This window comes from Phoca vitulina, unplaced genomic scaffold (genome assembly GCF_004348235.1).
Source record: "Phoca vitulina isolate PV1807 unplaced genomic scaffold, GSC_HSeal_1.0 scaffold2, whole genome shotgun sequence".
Classification (NCBI taxonomy): Eukaryota; Metazoa; Chordata; class Mammalia; order Carnivora; family Phocidae; genus Phoca; species Phoca vitulina.
The window spans coordinates 95,026,011-95,046,777 of NW_022589705.1; the positions used below are offsets into that span (position 1 = coordinate 95,026,011).

Consider the following 20,767-nt stretch of genomic DNA (forward strand, 5'->3'; position numbering starts at 1 on the left):
ACATCGTTAGTTTCAAATGTAGTGTTCAGTAATTTATCAGGAACATGTAACACCCAGTGCTCATCACGTCACATACTCTCCTTTAATGCCCATCACCCAGTTACCCCATCCCCCCACCCACCTCCCCTCCAGCAACCCTCAGTTTATTTCCTGTAGTTAAGAGTCTCATGGTTTTTCTCCCTCTGATGACTTCCAATTCAGTTTTCCCTCCCTTCCCCTATGATCCTCTACCCTGTTTCTTTTATTCCATATATGAGTGAAACCATATGATAATTGTCTTTCTCTGATTGACTTATTTCGCTCAGCATAATACCCTCCAGTTCTATCCACATCGACGTAAATGGTAAGTATTCATCCTTTCTGATGGCTGAGTAATATTCCATTATATATATATAAAACTCATATCTTCTTTATCTATTCATCTGTCGATAGACATCTCGGTTCTTTCCACAATTTGGCTATTATGGACATTGCTGCTATGAATGTTGGGTTGCAGGTGCCCCTTCGGATCACTACATTTGTATCTTTTGGGTAAATACCTAGTAGTGCAATTGCTGGATCATAGGGTAGCTCTCTTTTTAACTTCCCGGGGAACCTCCATACTGTTTTCCAGAGTGGCTGTACCAGCTTGCATTCCCATCAACAGTGTAAGAGGGTTCCCCTTTCTCCACATCCTCGCCAACATTTGTTGTTTCCTATCTTGTTAATTTTAGCCATTCTGACTGGTGTGAGGTGGTATCTCATTGTGGTTTTTTTTTTTTTTTTTTTAAAGATTTTATTTATTTATTTGACAGAGAGAGACACAGCGAGAGAGGGAACACAAGCAGGGGGAATGGGAGAGGGAGAAGCAGGCTTCCCGCCGAGCAGGGAACCCGATGCGGGGCTCGATCCCAGGACCCTGGGATCATGACCTGAGCCGAAGGCAGCCGCTTAACCGACTGAGCCACCCAGGCGCCCCTCATTGTGGTTTTGATTTGTATTTCTCTGATGCCAAGTGATGTGGAGCAATTTTTCATGTGTCTATTGGCCATTTGTATGTCTTCTTTGGAGAAGTGTCTGTTCATGTCTTCTGCCCATTTCTTGACTGGATTATTTGGTTTTGGGTGTTGAGTTTGGTAAGTTCTTTATAGATCTTGGATACTAGCCCTTTATCTGATATGTCATTTGCAAATATCCTAGAATGTTTTTAATTTGGTTGTTGCTCTTCATCAAGTATAGGCAAGGTTATCAATCATATTGCACTGATTACTGATTTCCAAAACCAGCTCTGTTAATTCATCTTGGTTTTTCTAGGCAAAGTCAGTGTTCACTGGCACTCTGTGCGTTTTTATGGTAGCATTTATTTCATTATTTTCTTTATGTGTGTGTGTTTCCTCTTCTCTGAGCTGCTGGTTCCCTCCTCCTGTCTACCCAGCCCACCCTCAAATGAAGAAAAGACAGTGTGCTTACTGTGTCACTGAAGCTGGAGTTCGTGAGCCCACAGTTGCCACCAGACCACCAACCAGTCCTAAGCTGCTCCAGAACAGACATTGGGGCAGGGACTCTTAGAGCTCCTCCTGGACATGGGTTTATTTTCTGCTCGCTGCTGTGGAAGTAGCCTTGAGCAACATACCAAACCTCTTAGTTTTGCTTCCTCATTTTTAGTACCCTTACCACAAATGATGGTGTGAGGAATGATGAAGTCAGAAAGATCTAATACAGCGCCTCACACAGGCAAGGCTTAGCAAACTTTGGCCGCCCCTCCTTTCTCTCTGTGACTCCAGGGACTGGCGTAGTTCCTGAGACATTGTAGTTATGTCGAGAGTGTTGCAAGGAGGGTTGGTTCAGCAACTGTGTGTTTTCCTTCTGAAAATAAACCAGATCTGCCCCTCAGCCCTACTTGAAGCAGCTACATTCTGCCTCTTTGCTGTTATCTTTAAATATGCTCCCATAAGAACATTTAGACAAAGTTATCCTTTCTGGTGCTTAAATAGCATCATTTGGAGTGACACTGGATAAACAAAAATAAATATTGTGCCTGTAATTTCAATTCTAGTTTTTTAATGCATACATTTATCCTATTTTGAGCTTGATTAGCTCAGTGGTGATGGAGGTATGAATGAAAATATATTGACATCCATAAATTATGGATTATGAGAAAATTTTTTTAAGTTTTATCTTAGATTTCTTCAAGAGCTTTTTCATTTATGTTAATGGTTGAAGTAATTAAAACTTTGCAAAGAATTTTAACATCTCTTCCAAATCCCACTTTTTATTTCCTTTCTAAGCTATTTTGGCAGTTTCTTGGAAATAAACGTATTTCACAAAGCAAAAGACTTTTAAATCTAATATTGTTCTTGATGGATTGCAATTATTTAATATTTAGCATGGATGCAGTCTAACTCAGATAGGCTTTTTCTACAGTTATTATAATGGCTATAATTGCAAAAGGATGCTTTGGGGTAGGAGAAACTGCCAGATGCAATGCCATTTGATCTAAAAAGGTCACAGTAAAAGGGACATTTAAATTAAGTTATAAATTACAATTGAAGAACAATATTTTGATGTGTGAGTCCAGAGATGTCAGAGCAGGGAGATGTAATTCATGGGTTCATTATAGAACAGAGGTGCCTGACAGCTGAGCCATGCCAAAAGGAAAATTTATTTGCAACATCATGCAGACTGAAAACAGCAGCTAAGATGAGAAGCCAGAGCAGAAACTTGAAGCCTTGTGGTAATACACAGAGTTTGTGCTCATATGACTGCCTGAGACCCTGTGATGCTTAGTGATTGCCGTAATATAAATGAGGTGTTTGGGCATTTGCACATTTTCTGTCTTATTTAAATTAAGACCTCGTCCTTGCTCTATAAAATAACATACTTTATAGCTAGGCATTAAGGTTGATTCTCTCACCTCTCTGTCCGATACTACAGATTTGCTGAAATTTCAAAACTGTTTAGGCAGCAGAGCTACAGCTTGAAACTGGATCTCCATCCATGGCAGCTTTGAGGAAGGATATAATTTAATGTTTATAGCAATCCATGAGAAGTTCAATCATGAGTTAATTAAACTGTAGGCAGTCATTAAGTATTATTTATTCTTTCGAGAAGCTTGCCAGTAAAGCACTTATATATATTAAATTATAGAAAGTAATAAGCAGGGAATGATTTGTCAGGCAGAGCGAGAGTGGCACATTTAACTTGGACAATTATGCAGAAATGTGTTTTTCTTCTTGGGGCATGATCCTTTCTTGCTGCTAATCACGGAGAGGTCAGAAGCTGTAATGAGACCATTGAGGGCGTGTCGTGTCTAGCACTGCACAGTAGATGCTCTGTTGAACTTCTGATTGTTGAGTAGTCTTCGATAAGAGACTTGTGCCTGAAATTTTACTCCCCATGATGATGCCTCTACACAGTTTATAGCTTTTTGACATTGCACGTATCTTGTCACGTATCGCATTTCATACCTTCCATTGTCTTTTGACATAGCCAGGGGATAGTGGCGTGAGGCCCATTTGACAGATGAAAACCTCAGCCGGTTTGTTGCAAAACTGACAACAGGAATTTGTTTCCTGCCTCAGATCCTGTGCTGTGTTCACTAGGCATTGACAGAAGGCATTGACTGTGGGATGGTTTATATAGAAGGGGCAGCTGGACCCCCAGAGTTGTTGAGAGCTTTTTATGCAACTGACCAAATGCATCCAGTTACATGTGGTATCGTAGTCTTTGGCTCTGTGTAGTGGTTTCCTTTGTTACCGTAGAACCGAACCAGGAGCTTGCGTCACTCAAGCTGCCCTTGTTCTTAGCACCAAACCCCCACTGGGTCGACTCTGCTGGTTCACTCTTGCAGGTCCTTGCTAGCACAGTATCTGGCACTAGAAATTGCTTAGTAACTCTTGTTGAGAGGATGGAGGGCCAAGAGAATGTGGTGCAAGCAGCCTGCCACTGAGGCTGGGACGTCCCACTGGATCTCACGGGCACTGGAAGGTGTGGTAGAGGAGGGCTGGATACCTGATAGGGGAAGAGTCCTGTTTGCTGTCTCACAGTGAGCAAACCAAAAGCAAAGGAAAGAACACAGCCTGAGGATTCTGTGGAGCAACCCCGGGAGACCAAAGATCAAACTGGTGGAAAACAGCAAAACAGGGATGGTTCCTTGATGGAGTGACTTGAAAGGCTAGGAGATTGATGAAGTATCACCAGTTTGTTATCAGATTCCCCGGATATTGACCTGTGGTTTAGGGGAAGACCACTTTTGCTTGTGTAGAAGTGCAGACTTGCAGTTCAGTGATGTGGAAGCAGCAGATTTACAAGTGTATGACTCCCTGATCATTGGATCACACACACACACACACTCCCTGATCATTGGATTACACACATACACACACACACCCCCCACACACTCCGGGATGATGAATTTGAAAACAGTGGTTTCTGCTGAATGACATCCTGCTTTAGTGGCTGGCAGGGTGATGGGGATGGTATGAGATCTAAATGCTTCTCCCACCAATAGCTTGTAAACATTGAAAGCTGGTTAAGTAATGATGTTGTATCTTGGTCCTTGTATTTTGCGATGATTTTTTCCCAGTCGCTCTAAAATGGTACAGTTCCCTATACTCTACATTAAAATTGCATTTAATTCCAGAATTTACTAGCTCTGCTTGGTTGCAAAATGGACAGAAGGGTTACTTATCTTGCTTTAATTGCTTTTACAAGGCTACAAAGTGAACCTATAAGACATTTGAGGGCTTTTTTCCCCCTGTCTTCATTGCAGTTTCTTTGAACAATCTTCTCCGGGGAAATGGTAGAACATTTTATTCACATTAAAGGACCTTTTTACCTCAGTGATAGTGAGAAGCCCGCACTGAATTTCCTCACTATGTTGATGTGTCTGTATGGTTGTGATCAGATGTTTAAAATTTGAAACCCACATAATGTTTTCCACAGATGAAATTACTATAATTTGTTAGAGGTTGGTGCTGTATTAGAGGGGAATGTTTTTTTTATTTTATTTTTTTATTTGACAGAGAGAGACACAGTGAGAGAGGGAACACAAGCATGGGGAGTGGGAGAGGGAGAAGCAGGCTTCTGGCAGAGCAGGGAGCCTGATGCGGGGCTCGATCCCAGGACCCCGGGATCATGACCTGAGCTGAAGTCAGACGCTTAACGACTGAGCAACCCAGGAGCCCTGAGGGGAATGTTTTTAATGACAATTTTTCGAGATTTAAGGCAGCCGATATTTTGGTAGATTTAATTCTAATATACATAAGGAATACAGTTGAAATTCCAGTTTAGCTCTTCCTCAAACATTATTTTGGCTCCAATCTGAAGAAAGAAAATCTTCATAATCATCTAGAAAATGATCCCTCTTTTAGAAGGGCTTACTTGTTGCCAGATACATGGACTAAAGAAGGTAGTACCCACCCTTTGAGGACCCAAGAGTTTGAATGTGAGATTGAGGAAGCCGTATTATACAAAACTAGTAATTTACAGTGCCTCTCACAGGTTATACCATTTTTACTCCTACATTTCTGATGTGCATTATCGGTGTTCTTCACAAGCTGTATCTCTGTCTGGCACCTAGAGTAGTGTCTGGCCCAGTTTAGCACTCGGTAAACATCTGTGGAAGGAATGAAGGATGTCCTGAACTCCAGTAATTTTCCCAGAATGCTCGAAACATAATCTTCATTTTTGTGAAGCTATGCGGGCCATAACTTTTAGTATGTTAAAAGTATATCTTTAATTAAATATAATTAAAATATTTCTATAAAGATGTAAAACTCTCAGAATGTTCTCAGACAAGATTCCTAGAAAGTAGAATTAAATGTTTATAACATTCAGAAGAAGGTGAAAGTGTGGAGAGGTTCGGTTGGGTTCCCTAGGAAGAGGGCATGGCAGAGCCACCCCTGGATCTGGCTTTTGGACTAGCCTTTATGAATTATTGATGACAGCACAATAGTACCCTAACTTCATTTGTTCAATAAATATTTCATCACTATTGGTAAATAATCCCATACCTCTGACTTTTCAAATATGTCTTGGTAGAGGGGTAGGAGTAGACACTAAATATTTATTGGGTTTATATCATGGAAAGGTCAGGAACAGGAATATTTTAAGAGGAGGGGCAGACAGTGGATCAAACGAAAGGAGGGAATTACCCAGTATTTAGAGAACAGAGTAGCAGAAGGAAGCCCAGGTTACCACACACACATTGCAACAGCTTCTTCAGGGGACAATGTGATGTGAAATGAAGATTGTGAAGGAAGTGTGAACGCCAGGGTATGTTTAGGGGACAAAGAAGCAGCTCACTAGAAATTTAACTGAGGGCTCCATGCACGCACTGGGCAGCTTTTCTAATAAACCAAAAGTTCAGCAAATTATTCAGAACATTTCTTACAGCTCCTATTCAAAGCTTGGTTCACCAAAAGTCAGGAATGGCACAGGGATTGATGACATTTGATTTAACTTCATTCAGCAGTACACTTTTGGAACAGGCCTTATGTTCTTATGAGTAATTTCCTATCCAGCCATATAAGATGTTAAATTTTAAAATTTTTTCTGTGAACTTTACCAGTGTTTTAGTCAAATTTCAAAAACTATTAACATGAGTAATTATGTGAAACATAAGTGGTTTTGTTTATAGTTTAACAGTTTTTTTCCCCCCTCTCTGGAAAGGCTACTATCTAATCTAGAAAATCGATGAAAATTGAGTAGAGACTGCTTCCTTTATTTTTTTCTCTTTCCTTTAAAAAATAAATTGCTAATACTCATTTAGCATATTATGTGCCAGGTGCAGTTCTAAACAATTTACATGTGTTTTCTAACGTTATTCTTATAATACCCTAAGAGGTAGATGTTATTATTATACTCATTTTTAAAGATGACAACATTAAGTCCCAGAGAGGATAAGTAACTTGCCTGATGTCCCACACTAGTAAGTAATAGAGCTAGAATTTGAATCCAGATAGTCTGGCTCCACAGTCCATGGTTTTTTATCACGCTCTTCATAATTACCCCATATACTATAATTACCTCTTAAGAAATGTTAATTTTCCATAAGCTTTTTATTAAGAAGTTATGATTTGATCAACTTGAATTGATTTCAAATTATCACTAAAATATGTGCTCCTAAAAAAATTAAATAGGCATGCAGTTTTTTCTTTTATTCAGTTCTAGTCCACGTCATTAAGCTCATATTTTGGATTCGTGTTGTATTGTAGACCTTGACAATAACTGCTTGGTCTGGGTATCGGGCAAAGTTTGAAAATCTAACTTTATTTTCATCTTTTTATACTGCGGAAATAAGTCTAGATTGGACAGTTTTCAAACATTTTAGTATTTATTTAGTATGGTATTTATGGTATATTATTTTTTTTAAAGTCTAATGATGAATGTTATGAAAATCTACAAGTTAATATCTAGCATTCATATTCAGTACATACACCCCCTAAACACACACACAGACACACATTGTACCATCATCAAAACAGAATCGAGCATTGACTGTTGCTGTAGGTTTTTGTTTTGTTTTAAGGTAGTGACTTAATGTCATTAAGTTAATGTTAATATTAACATTAATAATAATGTTAATATTTAGCCTGGACTTCCTTAGACCTGGATTTAAAATAAATTGGGGTCCTCCAAACAGTGAGAATACTCAGGAAATTTTAATTTTTAATACTTTCTGTTTCTCTGAATGAGCAATGAAAATGGATATTTGTGATATCCCTTCTAATAGCAGTTGAATTAGAAGAGGGACTGCTGTGTATGTTTCAAATATTATTTTATTCAACAAATATTTACTGCAGGCTTACTCTATGCCCCGCCCTGGGTCTGTAGCAGTTGCTAGGAAGGCAATCTGCACGTCCTTCTTATGAGTCTTCTACTAAAGAGGGGAAACACGGCACTCTCTCCTCTTGTGAGTCTGTAGCTCTTTACTTAACACCTAGGTAGTAGCAATTACTCTCATCTGCTCAATCTTGTCATCTCATATGTATTGTGTCCCTACAACACATCCCTAGGAGTTTGTGAGTTTCCTGGAAATAAAAACCGTGGCTTACTAAGGTTTGGACCTTATTTCTGAGTTTGCAACTGATGCTGGTGAATTGTTCAAATAAGGGATTGAAGCACAGGTGAGAAGATTGGAAGGTCCGCTCCATGAGAGCAGGGATGCCTTTGCCCGTTTTGTTCACCGCTGTATGCCCAGGGTCTAGTACATTGCCTGGAATGCAGTAGGCACTTAGTCAGCTTAAGGCCAAATGAATTCACATCAGCTGAGATTTAGATTTGGGTGGAGTTTACAAAGGGACAATAGTTGAAGGCATTTATTTATTAATTTAACCAGTAGTTCTGTTAGATCTCCATACGCTACGGACTGTGTTAGGCACTGGAGATAAGGTCTTAGCCAAAATGGATTCTTGTGCCAGAGTACTAGATCTGTAAAGGAGAGCCAGATTTCCAGTGAGAATTTTGGAGGGACAGCCACAGTAAGCAAGAGGATCTTTCTGTCTGCTACTTCATTCCATCGTCTGCAACTTGAAACTCTGGAACTCGAAGGGGATTGGGGTCACATGAACCAAGAAAGGAATGTCTTTGCAAGATAGAGGCTGAGTGGTGGCAGGCACTGCCTGGGGTTGGAAGGGATACGGAGTGGAGGAAGTTTATTACTCTTGATGAGAGCGGAGGCTCCTAGAAGGAGTGTGTAGATAAACCAGCATCTTCATTCACATGTACTGCTAGTATACTGTTAAAGAGTTTTGTTAAAAAGCTCTTAAAAGTTTAGGTACTTGAAATTTTTTTTAGTGAAATTACTACAGTTGAAAGACTTCAGAAATGCTAAAGGGTAATAATATAATTCAGTAGGTCTTTGAACTGTTTTGGGGGGGAATGGGACAAGAGTGGATGGGAATCACACTAGCTGGAGTCTGGCTTTACCACCTGCTGGTTTAGTGTGCTGAGCACCTTTGTTTGACCTTTCTATGCCTCAGTTTCCTCATCCATAAAATGGGGTGACTGTAGTTCCTACCCCATAAGCTTAAATGAGAAAATACCTTCCTCATAGGATTAGGAGAGATAATGAGTACACGGATCGTGCTCACCATTGTGCCCGGCCAAATGTTCAGTGTTTGTTACTGTTGTTCTGAATCCTATTCCTGTTCTTCCCAAAATGTTCTCTACCTTACCTGCCTCCCTTTCCCAGAACAGCTGGAACTGGGGCCAGGGGGCGATTGGAGGAGAACGAATTCTCTTGCTGACAAATGTGCCCATTCCATGATTCTTCTGTTGGAACAAATGCAGGGTTTCTCTTTTATTGATTAGCTTCCAGATCTGTTATTTGGCACACCTCACTAACTGAAATTGTTGTTGTTGTTTTAGCTACATGAAAGTGGCTATGATGCTGGCAAAGCCCTGCAGCGCCTGGTAAAGAAGCCTGTGCCCAAGCTGATCGAAAAGTGCTGGACGGAGGATGAAGTGGTGAGTGCAGATGGGAGTGGCCTTGTGGCCGGGTCACTGGGCTGTTTGCTTCTCAAGTGCGTTCCCTCCCTCCTCCTCCGGGGAATGTCTGTGGTATCCATTAGTCCAAGGAAAGAGCCTTCAAGCATCATAATTATACAGAGAGACTTGATCTTAGTAAGCTTAGTGGGAAGGATTTTCTCAGGTTTCATGGAAAGAGAGAAGAGATTGGTAGTGTTGGTTGGCTGGTTTTAGCAAGCCAGCTTTTGATATGATACCTCCCTATTTTAAGAAACAAGCATTTTTAAACCAGTTGATACATATCCTAGAGTGGAGCCAGTGAGTTGTAGGAAGCATAGACCTGATTATATAAATACAGTGGATCTTACATATTCATTCTATCATTATGGCCCATCAAAGAAGTTGGGGAGATAAGATATGTGCCCACAAATACAGATTTGAATACCCGTGGATTCCTGTCCCAGCAGACCGAGTGCTCATGAAGCTACATCCCCATCTTGTGACTTCGGAAAGGTATTGCCGTAAAAGACTTACAGATTACTTGTGCTTTTGCAAATACAGTCTTGTGTCTGAGTGTTACTGCTTGACATTTGCCCTTTAGGTTGAAAGAAATTAAGATGAAGGCTGGCACTGATAGACATATCGATTGTAAGTTCGTTGCTGATATTTTAAAATATGCTAACAAAGAGTATTTAGAAACTGTGTGCTTTCCTGATTTTGCTCTTTCAGTTTTTCAGCCAGCAGTATTTATTAAGTACTTATTGTGGGCCAGGTGCTGTGTTAGGAGCCCTATCAAGAACAGAAGGTCCCGCCTCACAAGGCTTATGTTTTAAGAGGAGAGACCATCTGTAAATCAATATACGTCAAGTGGTGGTACATATGTGTGCTCAGGAAAATAGAGTAGGTAATGAGGATGGAGAATAAACTGGGTGAGGTGCTGTCTTTTGTAAGGGGCTGAGGAAAGGCCTGGTAAGAACCATTTGATCAGAGACCTTAGTGCAGAGGCGAGCCTTTTGGATCAGGGGCCCTAAGGTGAAAGCATGCCAGGGGAAGAGAAGTCTGGGCCCTGGCATGGTCAAGAAGTAGGCAGGAATGTGTCTGGAGGGGGATGGGGACGGCAGGCAGTGGATCATGTGTGGCCTGCGGACCCAGGGTCGGCGCCTTGCTCTTTGCTCTGTATGGGCAGATTCTGAGCAGAGGGGTGACTTGATCTGCTAGTGGGGCACACTCTGGCCCCTGAGTCACAAGTGGGCTTTCGGGGCTTTGGGAGCTTCCAGGCCCGAGGCCAGGGACTGAAGAGCACGGCAGCAGTGCTGGGGAGAAGTGGTGAGATCCTGGGTGCACACTGGAGCCAGAGACAAGAGGATTGGTTTGAGGAAAGGCCGTGTTGGGGGTGGCAAATGGGAGGGGGAGAAGCGGACTAGGAGGCCGCAGGGAGGGACTGAAGCGACCCCTGAAGGTTTGGTGTAGGAGAGAGCTTTTTCAGGAGTCCGTTAACGCTTGCAGCTGATCAGATGCGTGAGGAAGTTGGTGCTGCTGTTTTGAAATTAAACATTTAAAAACTTTACATGATCAGTAAAGAGTTGGAAACTTCTTAAACATATGTTATTTTTGAGACAGTGGCAGTGTAAAAATGTGAGATTTGTTTTGTCAAGTCAGATAGATGTCGTTTTTCACTGTGGATCCATTTTTGTGAGGAGAGGAGAGTTTTGATAAAAATTTAAGATTCCTCAAACAGCCTTGGTGGAAGAAAGATGTGAGGAGGTAGAGAGGATGGAAGGAGTGTGTGAAAGGCCGTCACCCCAGGGGTCCCGCCAGTGCCCGTGTGCCAGGCGCCCTTCTCGGCCCTCCCTTGCCTTCACCCCGCGGCTCCTTGGCAGCCAGGAGCTCCCTGTGCTTTCTCCCGAGGCCTGTCCTCTGGGATTTAAGGACTCCCACTTAAAAGAAAGCCGCCTTCCTTTTCCTGCAACACTTGCTTCTCTTGGGCGCGGTGTGGTCTGTGTCCCTGCTGCTGCTGCTTGGGGATTTGGAGCAGCCCGCAAGGCGGAAAGGGGAGCCTCGCACATCCGAAAAGGCCTGGCTTGCTTTTGAAAAGCGAAACTCAACTCCAAAGTGCTGCACATTCCGAGTACATGGTAATGATCCTTAACTGCATAAATCCTTGTCATTCGGGCTCATTTTTGTCATGTTTGCTTCTTTTGGTCGGAGATTTGAGAAATGTGCTGGCACTCATCCAGTCCTTGCAGAGCACAGGGATCAAATGCTTCCCTTATTTATAGGAAGTTCAGCTTCACTTTCTAAACCTGAAAAGTGAATGCGAAAGACGGATTGAATAATTGATAGGCTGAAGGCAGCTTCTCATGAACGTATCCAAGTCAAATCTTTGACTAGCTTTATGTGGCAACCCGGCGTAGAAACTCATGGGCCTCTGCCTTGGGCTGGTTTTAGTGTGAGAACGTAACCTGCTGTGTATATGTGGCCCCTTTGGTTGAATTCCCCACATTTTCTCATCCCAGGAATCACAGGAATAAGCAAAGCACAAGTGTGTCCCAACTAAAATGAGTACATGGGCCTACCTCCCCTTCCTCCCCACCCCCCCAAATTACATTTTAGTTATTTTTAAGCATCATTGCCTCCAGTATATCAGTTTGCTCAAACTGCAGCAACGTCGACAAGGTTGTTTCTCTTTGTGTTTATATGAACTGAATACTCCACAGGCGTGCCAGGGTTGGTGGAATGAGCACCCACCAGCGTGAACCCCCCGCCGTGCTCTGAGCAGGCAGCCTGTGCCACCCTGGCCCCAGCAGGTGCACCGCTCCCTGACCAGACGAGTCTCTCCCGATGCTGCCAGACCAAACCCTCAGCACCCCACAAGGTTCAGCACAGTTCCTGGGCCCAGCCTGCCACGATCGCGCCCTCTTCTGAGCTGCTTCTGCTGCTTGCCGTGTTTGTTGGCAGCCTGCCCCTTGCTTTCTCCTGCTGCCATCACCAGCTCTGTTCCTCACAGCTTTATTTCCAAGTTGATTGCCCTCCTAGTTGGTAAACTTCTTAAGAGTGAGGACTTAACTGATGGTGAGAATAGTGTCTGGTAGAGAATAATGTTTTTGTCTAAGAGGGATTTGAAAGATATTGACAACTCTTTAAGATTACTGTTTTTAAGGATTCTTTACCGTAATTAAGATTGTCCTCAATCTAGCATTTTATTTTTTTTATTTTCATTTTAAAAGATTTTATTTTATTCATTTAAGAGAGAGACAGAGAGAGCACAAGCAGGGGGAATGGCAGAGGGAGAGGGAGAAGCAGACTCCCCCCTGAGCTGAAGGCAGACGCTTAAGTGACTGAGTCACCCAGGCGCCCCTCAATCTAGCATTTTAAAACTTGTAGTAGTTAATAATTATGCATCAGAGAAAAACTTTTACATGCACCCAAGCTGACCTTAGAAGTTTTACTTTTGGAAAAAAATTCCCATATTATTAATGATAACACCACCCAACTTCTTCATCCTAGGTCTTTCAGATAATCACTAATTCTTGAGATTTTAGGCCTCAAAATGACACAGTGGGAGGCCTTTCATTTTACATTTTCTCTCAGTGATTCCTTTGACAGCTTCTGTGTGTATATAGATGTGGTATTTCTTACTGAAGTTTCTTTGGGGCTGAGACACTTTAAATCTTGTGGAATGGATGCCAGGTTTGTGGCAGTTTCTGTCAAATTCTAGGCCAGAAACTGGCAGTTGAACTCTGCTTTAGTGGAACGACTGAGAAACACGTTGGTAGCTAGCTCAAGGCGGTCTCTCAGGCTAAATACACTGGGTCAGATCAGAGAGGCCGTTTCGAAGAAATGCTAGGTCAGTTGGATGGAGCCAAAGTAGATGGCTGGCTGCCGCATCTGGGAGTTGTACTGACAGCCAGTTTCACTTACATTATGCTAAAAATATTATTCCATTTCAGGAAGCCACTTAAATCAGTAGAACTTATGGAGAGAAAGAGGAGAAAAATACTGATCAGAACTTTAAACAAAAAAGAAAAGAAAAAGTAAAAGAAACTCTAGATTATTAGGTTTTTAATTAAACATGATGAACACATTTAAATATAACACAAAGGCCCCAGGCTGAACTGCACCTAATCGAAACAGATTAAGTCACCCTTCCGTGCTCGGGTAGTTATTAATTCTGCTTATTTATGCATGCGAGCTGAAGGTCGCATTTGCTGCCGCTGTGCTGTTGCTTATTGCACTGGGATTCCGCTGCTGCTTGATGCTGTGCTCTTAATTAGCATTCAGCTGTTGATACGGAAATACTGGGGATGCTAATTGAATTCCTTTTAAAATTCAGGGCCTGCATTTTCCGTGGGGAGTTTGGCCTGACTTGCAAGGTTGTAAGATTGGGTGCTCCACTGAGCCGTGCACTTCACCCTTTGCTTCCCATCCACTTGGCTGTGTTTGTTTTGGAAATTATTTTCGTGTTGAAGTAGCTTTCAGCAAAATTCCAGGTGTTCCATAAGGTAAAGGTTTTGTTGCTTATGGTATTCCCGCAGAGCATTCATTCCATTTCATTGTGGGTAACTGTAACTTTTATCTGGAAATATGTTTTCCCTTTAAATATTTTATACCAATTTTGATGTAATACATTGAGTGAACAACATAGATATAAATACTCTCTATAAAATTTTTATCCATAGCTAGTTTATCCGTGGTGTGGTGGTAAACTTTAGTTGGCCTTGTACACGGATTTACAAATTCATGTATTTTAAAACCTCTAAACTCTCCTTCAATTTAAAGCTCAGCATTATCATAAATATAAATGAAAATCCTTCTTTCAAAATTGACATGACACGGCAAACTAATTTTCTGAATATTTGTAAACCAATGAACCCGTGCGGCTGGTCAAGGAATTACTTCCACGGGACACACCAGCTGTCTGCATGGTGTCTCCCAGCAGCATCTTCAGATGCCTTTGTTAGGCCCTTTTTGGAATGTCTGCTCGAGAAAACGTTGTTTTCATTGTTCACTCTTTTTAAGCCAGGCATCTGGATGTGCCAGAAGACAGAGCTGCTTAGTGGGGCAAAAATACAATGAATTTTATTTACTGTTTGTGTGGCAGCTGTAGAAAATGGAAACCACAGCAAAACCAAAGTTAAGGTCCAATAGCAGCAGGAGGTTGTGGAGGTGAAAGCAGAGATGGAAACAATGGCAAGGGGAAGAGAGCCCGCTGCCCTCAGCCTGTAGTTACAATCCTGTGAGTTTTAAGGTGTCCATAATCTTGGGGTTTAGTTTTAAATTTTGTATTTTCAATATAGGGGAAGCCTTAATTATACGATACTGATTTTTAGGAATGGTCAGATTTCCAGAGTTGTTGAGCATTTTATATAGTCATTCAAAAAAATGTGGGTGATAAGAAGATCCTGTAGGCCATCTAATACGAACCCATTCATTTTTTCTTCTTTTGTAAATTTTATGTGACTTTTCTCTGTTGTTGGAATATCATTATGAAAACATTAAAGGAGGGTTGAAAGCTCACTACCATCTCACATTCCTGGTTTCAAGCTCTCTTCATGTCTTTGTTCATGTACCTATATTGGTTGATGTATTTGTAAACTTATGTAAATTGAATCATATTGAAATTCTCACTTTTGCAAGAAATCTTTTTTTTTTTTTTTTAAAGATTTTATTTATTTATTTGACACAGAGAGAGACATAGCGAGAGAGGGAACACAAGCAGGGGGAGTGGGAGAGGGAGAAGCAGGCTTCCTGCCGAGCAGGGAGCCCAGGACCCTGGGACCATGACCTGAGCCGAAGGCAGACGCTTAACGACTGAGCCACCCAGGCGCCCCCCTTTTGCAAGAAATCTTAATCTGAGAATGTTTATGGTTCACCTGGAACCCGAAATAGAGATAATACTGTATTTAGTGCAACACATAATAGGCATTTAGTAAATTTTAAATAGAATTGAAGTAGCTTTTTCTCTCAATTTATTACCCTTCCTCTAATTTTAAGTTCATTAGTACTGCCTCATAGGAATAACTTAATTCTGAGATATGAGAATAGGAAAGGTAAGAGAAGTATAAAATGTTGGCATATTATTTATTTATACATAAGTAATACACATATTACTCACTCATGTTATGTGTTCTTATGGTCCATGGCAAAAATCAGTCCTTTAGTGTTAAGAGAAGAAAATGTAGGGGTGCCCGGCTGGCTCAGTTGGAAGAACAAGTGACTCTTGATCTCGGGGTTGTAAATTTGAGTCCCACATTGGGTATAGAGATTACTTTAAAAAATAAAATCTTTAAGAATAAATAAAGAGGAAAATGTAGATACAGGTAAATTTGTGTAATCCTTCAAGTATTAATGAAATTGGACTATTTTTCCCATGATTGACGCCCATTAGCCTTTGAATCAAACCCTTTTTTAAACAAGTCGATAGTGTGAATAGAGTGGAGTTTATTGTCAAGTCCATTTGACAATGAGACAGTGAATTAAAAATCAATTATATGTTCAGAAGATTGGTGTCAGGCAATCAATTTTGTCAGTTTGCAGAAATGGTCTACTGCATAATAACCGGTAAAGAGAAATGTATTTTAAAATCCTTTAGTAAATGAGATAGGCCAAACATTAGAAAGAGAGATTTCAAAAATTTATTTCAGTATTTCATGTCAATAGAAGTTGCCTCTGGGTTAAATCTACAAATTCAGCAGTGACCTTGCCTTTCACATACATGGCTTTATTGCTTTCTAGGCTTCCTCTGTAAACTGTGGTCAAAGAAGGTGGTATGCCTGTTTTTCTAAATAAGGTCGTTCTTTTTCGCATTTTCTTTAACCCATATGTTTCTCAAGTTCCTTATCCCCTGGCCCTGATGTTAGGTATTTTTGTTTAAAGCCAGCAGTAAGTTGTGCTGTTCTTTGGGCTCCATGTGTATGCGAATGTTTGTGTACCTGTCCCTTTTCAGGCCTTGGGGTGATGTGGAGCAGCACAGAGACCTGGGAAGTAACCCCACACTGAATATAGGCATTCCCTAGATTATTCTTCGCTGCTTAGGATAATCTTTTAAAATCAAAGAGCAATTTTTAGGGGACATTTTTCATTTTTGCTTGAAGTGGGGGAGCATTGGGGAGAATCTTCAGCTTGAAAGATTAATAAGCACTACAGCGGTGGGTTATTGAAACCATGTTTTCCATCTCATTTTCAAGGGCGTGTAAAACAAATGGAGATAGCATACACTTTCAGCCGCCCTCCATCATCTTTCTCTGCGTTTAAAAAAATGAGAACAAGACACAAGGGGACTTGAGAGATTGCATTCGTTCTCCCATAGACAAAGTGGTTATTTTATAAATGAAGAGGATAGAAAACCCTTTCCTTCTGCAGTTTCTTAGCAACAGAGCTGGAGTCCATTTTAATGTGTATGCATGGAACATTCTGTGTATGATGAAACATACTATCAGCCTGGTCACTGGAGTTCAGTGTTAGGGGAAGGAAATAGGAAGCTTAAAAAGAAAAGGAACCCTACAATGAAAGGAAGTAACTCATTTTAAACTGTCTCCTCTTCCCTGGAATACTTGCGTCTAAAACCTAAAGTCTCTCTTAAGTAGAAATAATAATGGCCTCAGTAGCCCCCTGATTGCCCCCTTCACTGGAGTGCCAGCACATTTTTTTATATTTCCTAGTAGTGTTTTGTTATTCTTCTTCCCCCACCACCCTGCATATTGTTAAGTGACACTTTCGACTAATGTTTCAGAACTTGCTTTAAGACATTTTTCCAAAGTGCTTCATAGGGGTGAATTCTAGTTCATTTTCCACATACATAAAGCAAAGTGCTGAGGTGTTGGGAAGCAGAGTGTGTTTGGTGGTCATAAAGGAAAAAGTCTCGCAGTTGGCCTCACCAGCTTAGAGTTCAGACCCATGTCTATTTGTCCGGCTCTGTATTTCTTGCATTTGGTGTTGGGCTTGCAGATGACAAGCCTGCTTGTCCGTCCTTTGTGAACATGAACATAGGATGACCCTTCATGTCATTTACCAAGTTGCTTATTCAGTGTCTGATTTTAGATAGCTGGTTGAAATTCGTTCATCCAGTCATTCCACAGATGTTTGTACTGTGCCAGCACAGCACTCTGCCAGACACCGTTTTATGTGCCGGTGCTCCAGCACTGAACAAAACAGGCCGCGATCCCTGTGCTCATGATGCTGATGTTCTAGTGGGCAAGATAGATTAAAACAGGATCACCAAGTAACATACACAGTGTGTTAGCTATGTGCTAGAGAGTGTGGGGGTCTGCCTTGCTGGGCCGTGATGGCGAGTTTATCTGGGGGCTTCCACATTAGACTAGGAAGTCTCAAGGTCAGGGACTATAGTTTAATTCTTCTTGTATCTCCAGAACATAGCCCAGGGCCAGGAGTATGGTGGATAATCAGAAAAGACTTTTGACTGGGTTGGATAGAAGAGAAACCTAGTAGAGGTTGTTTCGTCCCCCAAGTCCTCACATCACTTCAGTGGACTTGGCCCCTTTGGCTGAGCTTGAGCGCAGATGCTGCTGCTTCAGGGGGTTCCTTCCGCCTGCTCAGGGCCAGTGCTCGCTCTAACTCCCCAGAAATTGACTGGACACTGCCCTGTTCTTTTCTTCTCAAGAGCTTCCCTTGGAAGCAGCAGCCAACCCCTTCCAGTTGCCTGTGGTTTTATTTTCTAGACTCCAATAGAAAAATCTCACTCTTTGTCAGCATCACTTCATACTTGTTGATGTGTGTGGTTGCCATGTTCTGCTGTGGGAGAGTGAGCGACGACGAGAACTAGAAGGAAGAAGCCTCAGTAGATGGCCCGGTGTTAGTGTAACCGGCCTTCCCTCACGACCCATCATGCGTTTGAAAGCAGACCACCTATTTGCAAATCTCTTTCTTAAAGCTGTCTGGTTGTTTGGGGCCATCTTTTTTGTGACTGTGGTATGTGGGTAACAGACCTTTCCTCTCAGGTTTCCTCCAAACCTTTAGGGTGCTTCCCCTATTTGGTCACTTTTGGGATATTTCTTCCCTCTTAAAGGGCTAGATCCCATGTAGTTAATCCCAGCAATAGGAAATAGAAGAACTATCAAATAAATATATACCGAGGAACTAAGGAAGGAGCAAAGCAAAGTTGCAAGTAAAACAAGAACCAAGCAGGGTGCCCGGGTGGCTGAGTTGGTTAAGTGTCCAGCATTTGATTTCGGCTCAGGTCATGATCTCAGGGTCGTGGGATCGAGCCCCGCATCTGGATCTGCACTCAGCACGGAGTCTGCTTGTCCCTCTCCCTCTGGTCCTCCCCCGCCCGTTCTCGTTCTCTTTCTCTCTCTGTCTCTCTCTCTCTCAAATAAATAAGTCTTTAAAAAAAAAAAGAACCAAACAGTAAGAGAATGGAGCAGGATGGCTGATAGTACACCATGTGGCCTAAAAAGTCTACCAACACTATATTTAATATTTAAAGTATATGTCTAGAGCCTGTTTTGTTTTTTTAAGTGTATACTGTCATTCTGGATCCTTTTATTCAGTGTTCAGAGAACACTAGGAAGATCTCTGTCCTAGAAATAGGAGCATGTCTGGGCCGTGCTGAGAATTTGCAGCTTTGGGCGCCTGGGTGGCTCAGTTGGTTAAGAGACTGCCTTCGGCTCAGGTCATGATCCTGGAGTCCTGGGATCGAGTCCCGCATCAGGCTCCCTGCTCAGCGGGGAGTCTGCTTCTCCCTCTGACCCTCCCCCGTCTCATGCTCTCTCTATCTCATTCTCTCAAATAAATAAATAAAATCTTTAAAAAAAAAAAATTAAAAAAAAAGAATTTGCAGCTTTGCTGCCACTGTCCACTGTCCTGAGTGGCTCTGCCGTCCGAGGGCGTGAAGAGTGCTGCTGAAATGCAGGGCACTTGAACTCTGGGGGAATGAAAGAGGATAAATCATCACACCCTTCTCTCTCCTCTCTGGAAGTCTTGCTGGGGTGGGGTGGGGTACAGAGAGAATGCCAACCCAACAACTGCAGGCCTGGGACGACGGCCCTCAGGCTGGCAGCCACTTTTGGGACCTCAAGGAAGGAGAAGGCAGGGGGAAAGGACAAACTTTGCCATGGCCGGCAGGTGTGTTTGACAGGAAACCTGGATCTGAAGCCAGTCCCTGTCTGCAGCCACCCCTCCCTTTCACTGCCCGGGTCGAAAACTGGGCTGATGTCTTATCTACAGCTAATGAAATCATCTCTGTTTAAGAAATTTGAAAGCATTTATGCCCACACACTTATGTGCCCTAGTGCTAACTAAGAGTTCTTGGTTTCCCCTTGCAGCTCATTTGTCGGTTTTGATTATTTGTTTTTATAATCTTTTTCTAGTTTTTCTAATCTTTCCTATCAGCAGTAATAAAATAAAACGTCTGGACTGCAGACATGCGTGTTAACAAGTGTTACAGGCTATCCCAGAGCCAGAGGGAAGGACGATCCATCACCAGCAGCTCTTCTCTGTGTTACTTCAGTCCCTTTTCTCCTCTCAAGAGCCCTGAATCTTCTCTGGGAGCCACTGTTCCTGAAGTCTTTGCAGGTGTTACCTATTTGCTAATAAGCCACTTTCCAAACAGGCACGTTCAGCCTAAATTAGTCTTTTTCTTTTTCCATCTAGGGCCTCTAATTAATTAGGGTAACATAGCTAGCTAAGCAGGCTTGGTTATCCATTTTTGAAAGAGTTGTTTTAGAGAATGAATTTTAACAAGGTGTTACTAAGCATAGATTTGAGGAGCCAGTTAACCTGGACCCAAAAGCCATCCAACATTAATCTTTTTTAAAAATTCTTTTTTTTTTTTAAGATTTTATTTATTTATTTGACGGAGAGAGACACAGCGAGAGGGAACACAAGCAGGGGAGTGGGAGAGGGAGAAGCAGGCTTCCCACTGAGCAGGGAGCCCGATGTGATGCGGGGCTCGATCCCAGGACCCTGGGATCATGACCTGAGCCGAAGGCAGACGCTTAACGACTGAGCCACCCAGGCGCCCCCAACATTAATCTTAAAATAAAATAGCTTTGCTTGTAGAAGGCCCTGGGCTCTTGGTCTGTGATTCCCATTCCTGTGTTCCCAGCAGAACACCACTTGGGATTCTTGATGTCATCAGACAAAGCTGTTCCAGATTCCCAAAGCAGCTTAAAGTTGGGATAGACTCTGAATATTTGGGATTCTCCCTCTCAGTCCAGTCCATGAAAATGAAATTCTCCAATCCTTAAGCAGAAACAAAAGTTAGAAAATTATTTTCTGATTATCCTTTGAGACAGCCCAACTTCTTTGTCTTCTTTCCAAGTTTTTGACCCCAGAACAGCCTGACCCTGGTAGTGCG

General features: G+C 42.0%; 1 protein-coding gene across 6 annotated transcripts in view; it reads left to right on the forward strand.

The window, feature by feature from the left end:
- Nucleotides 1-20,767, forward strand: part of RERE (arginine-glutamic acid dipeptide repeats) — a 415,425-nt gene that overhangs the window by 313,064 nt on the left and 81,594 nt on the right. For 5 of the 6 annotated variants that reach the window (XM_032394228.1, XM_032394236.1, XM_032394219.1 and 2 more), the window contains one exon: nt 9,352-9,450. In XM_032394228.1, coding sequence (XP_032250119.1) covers nt 9,352-9,450 — 99 coding nt within the window. The other variant, XM_032394263.1, reaches the window with a different exon arrangement.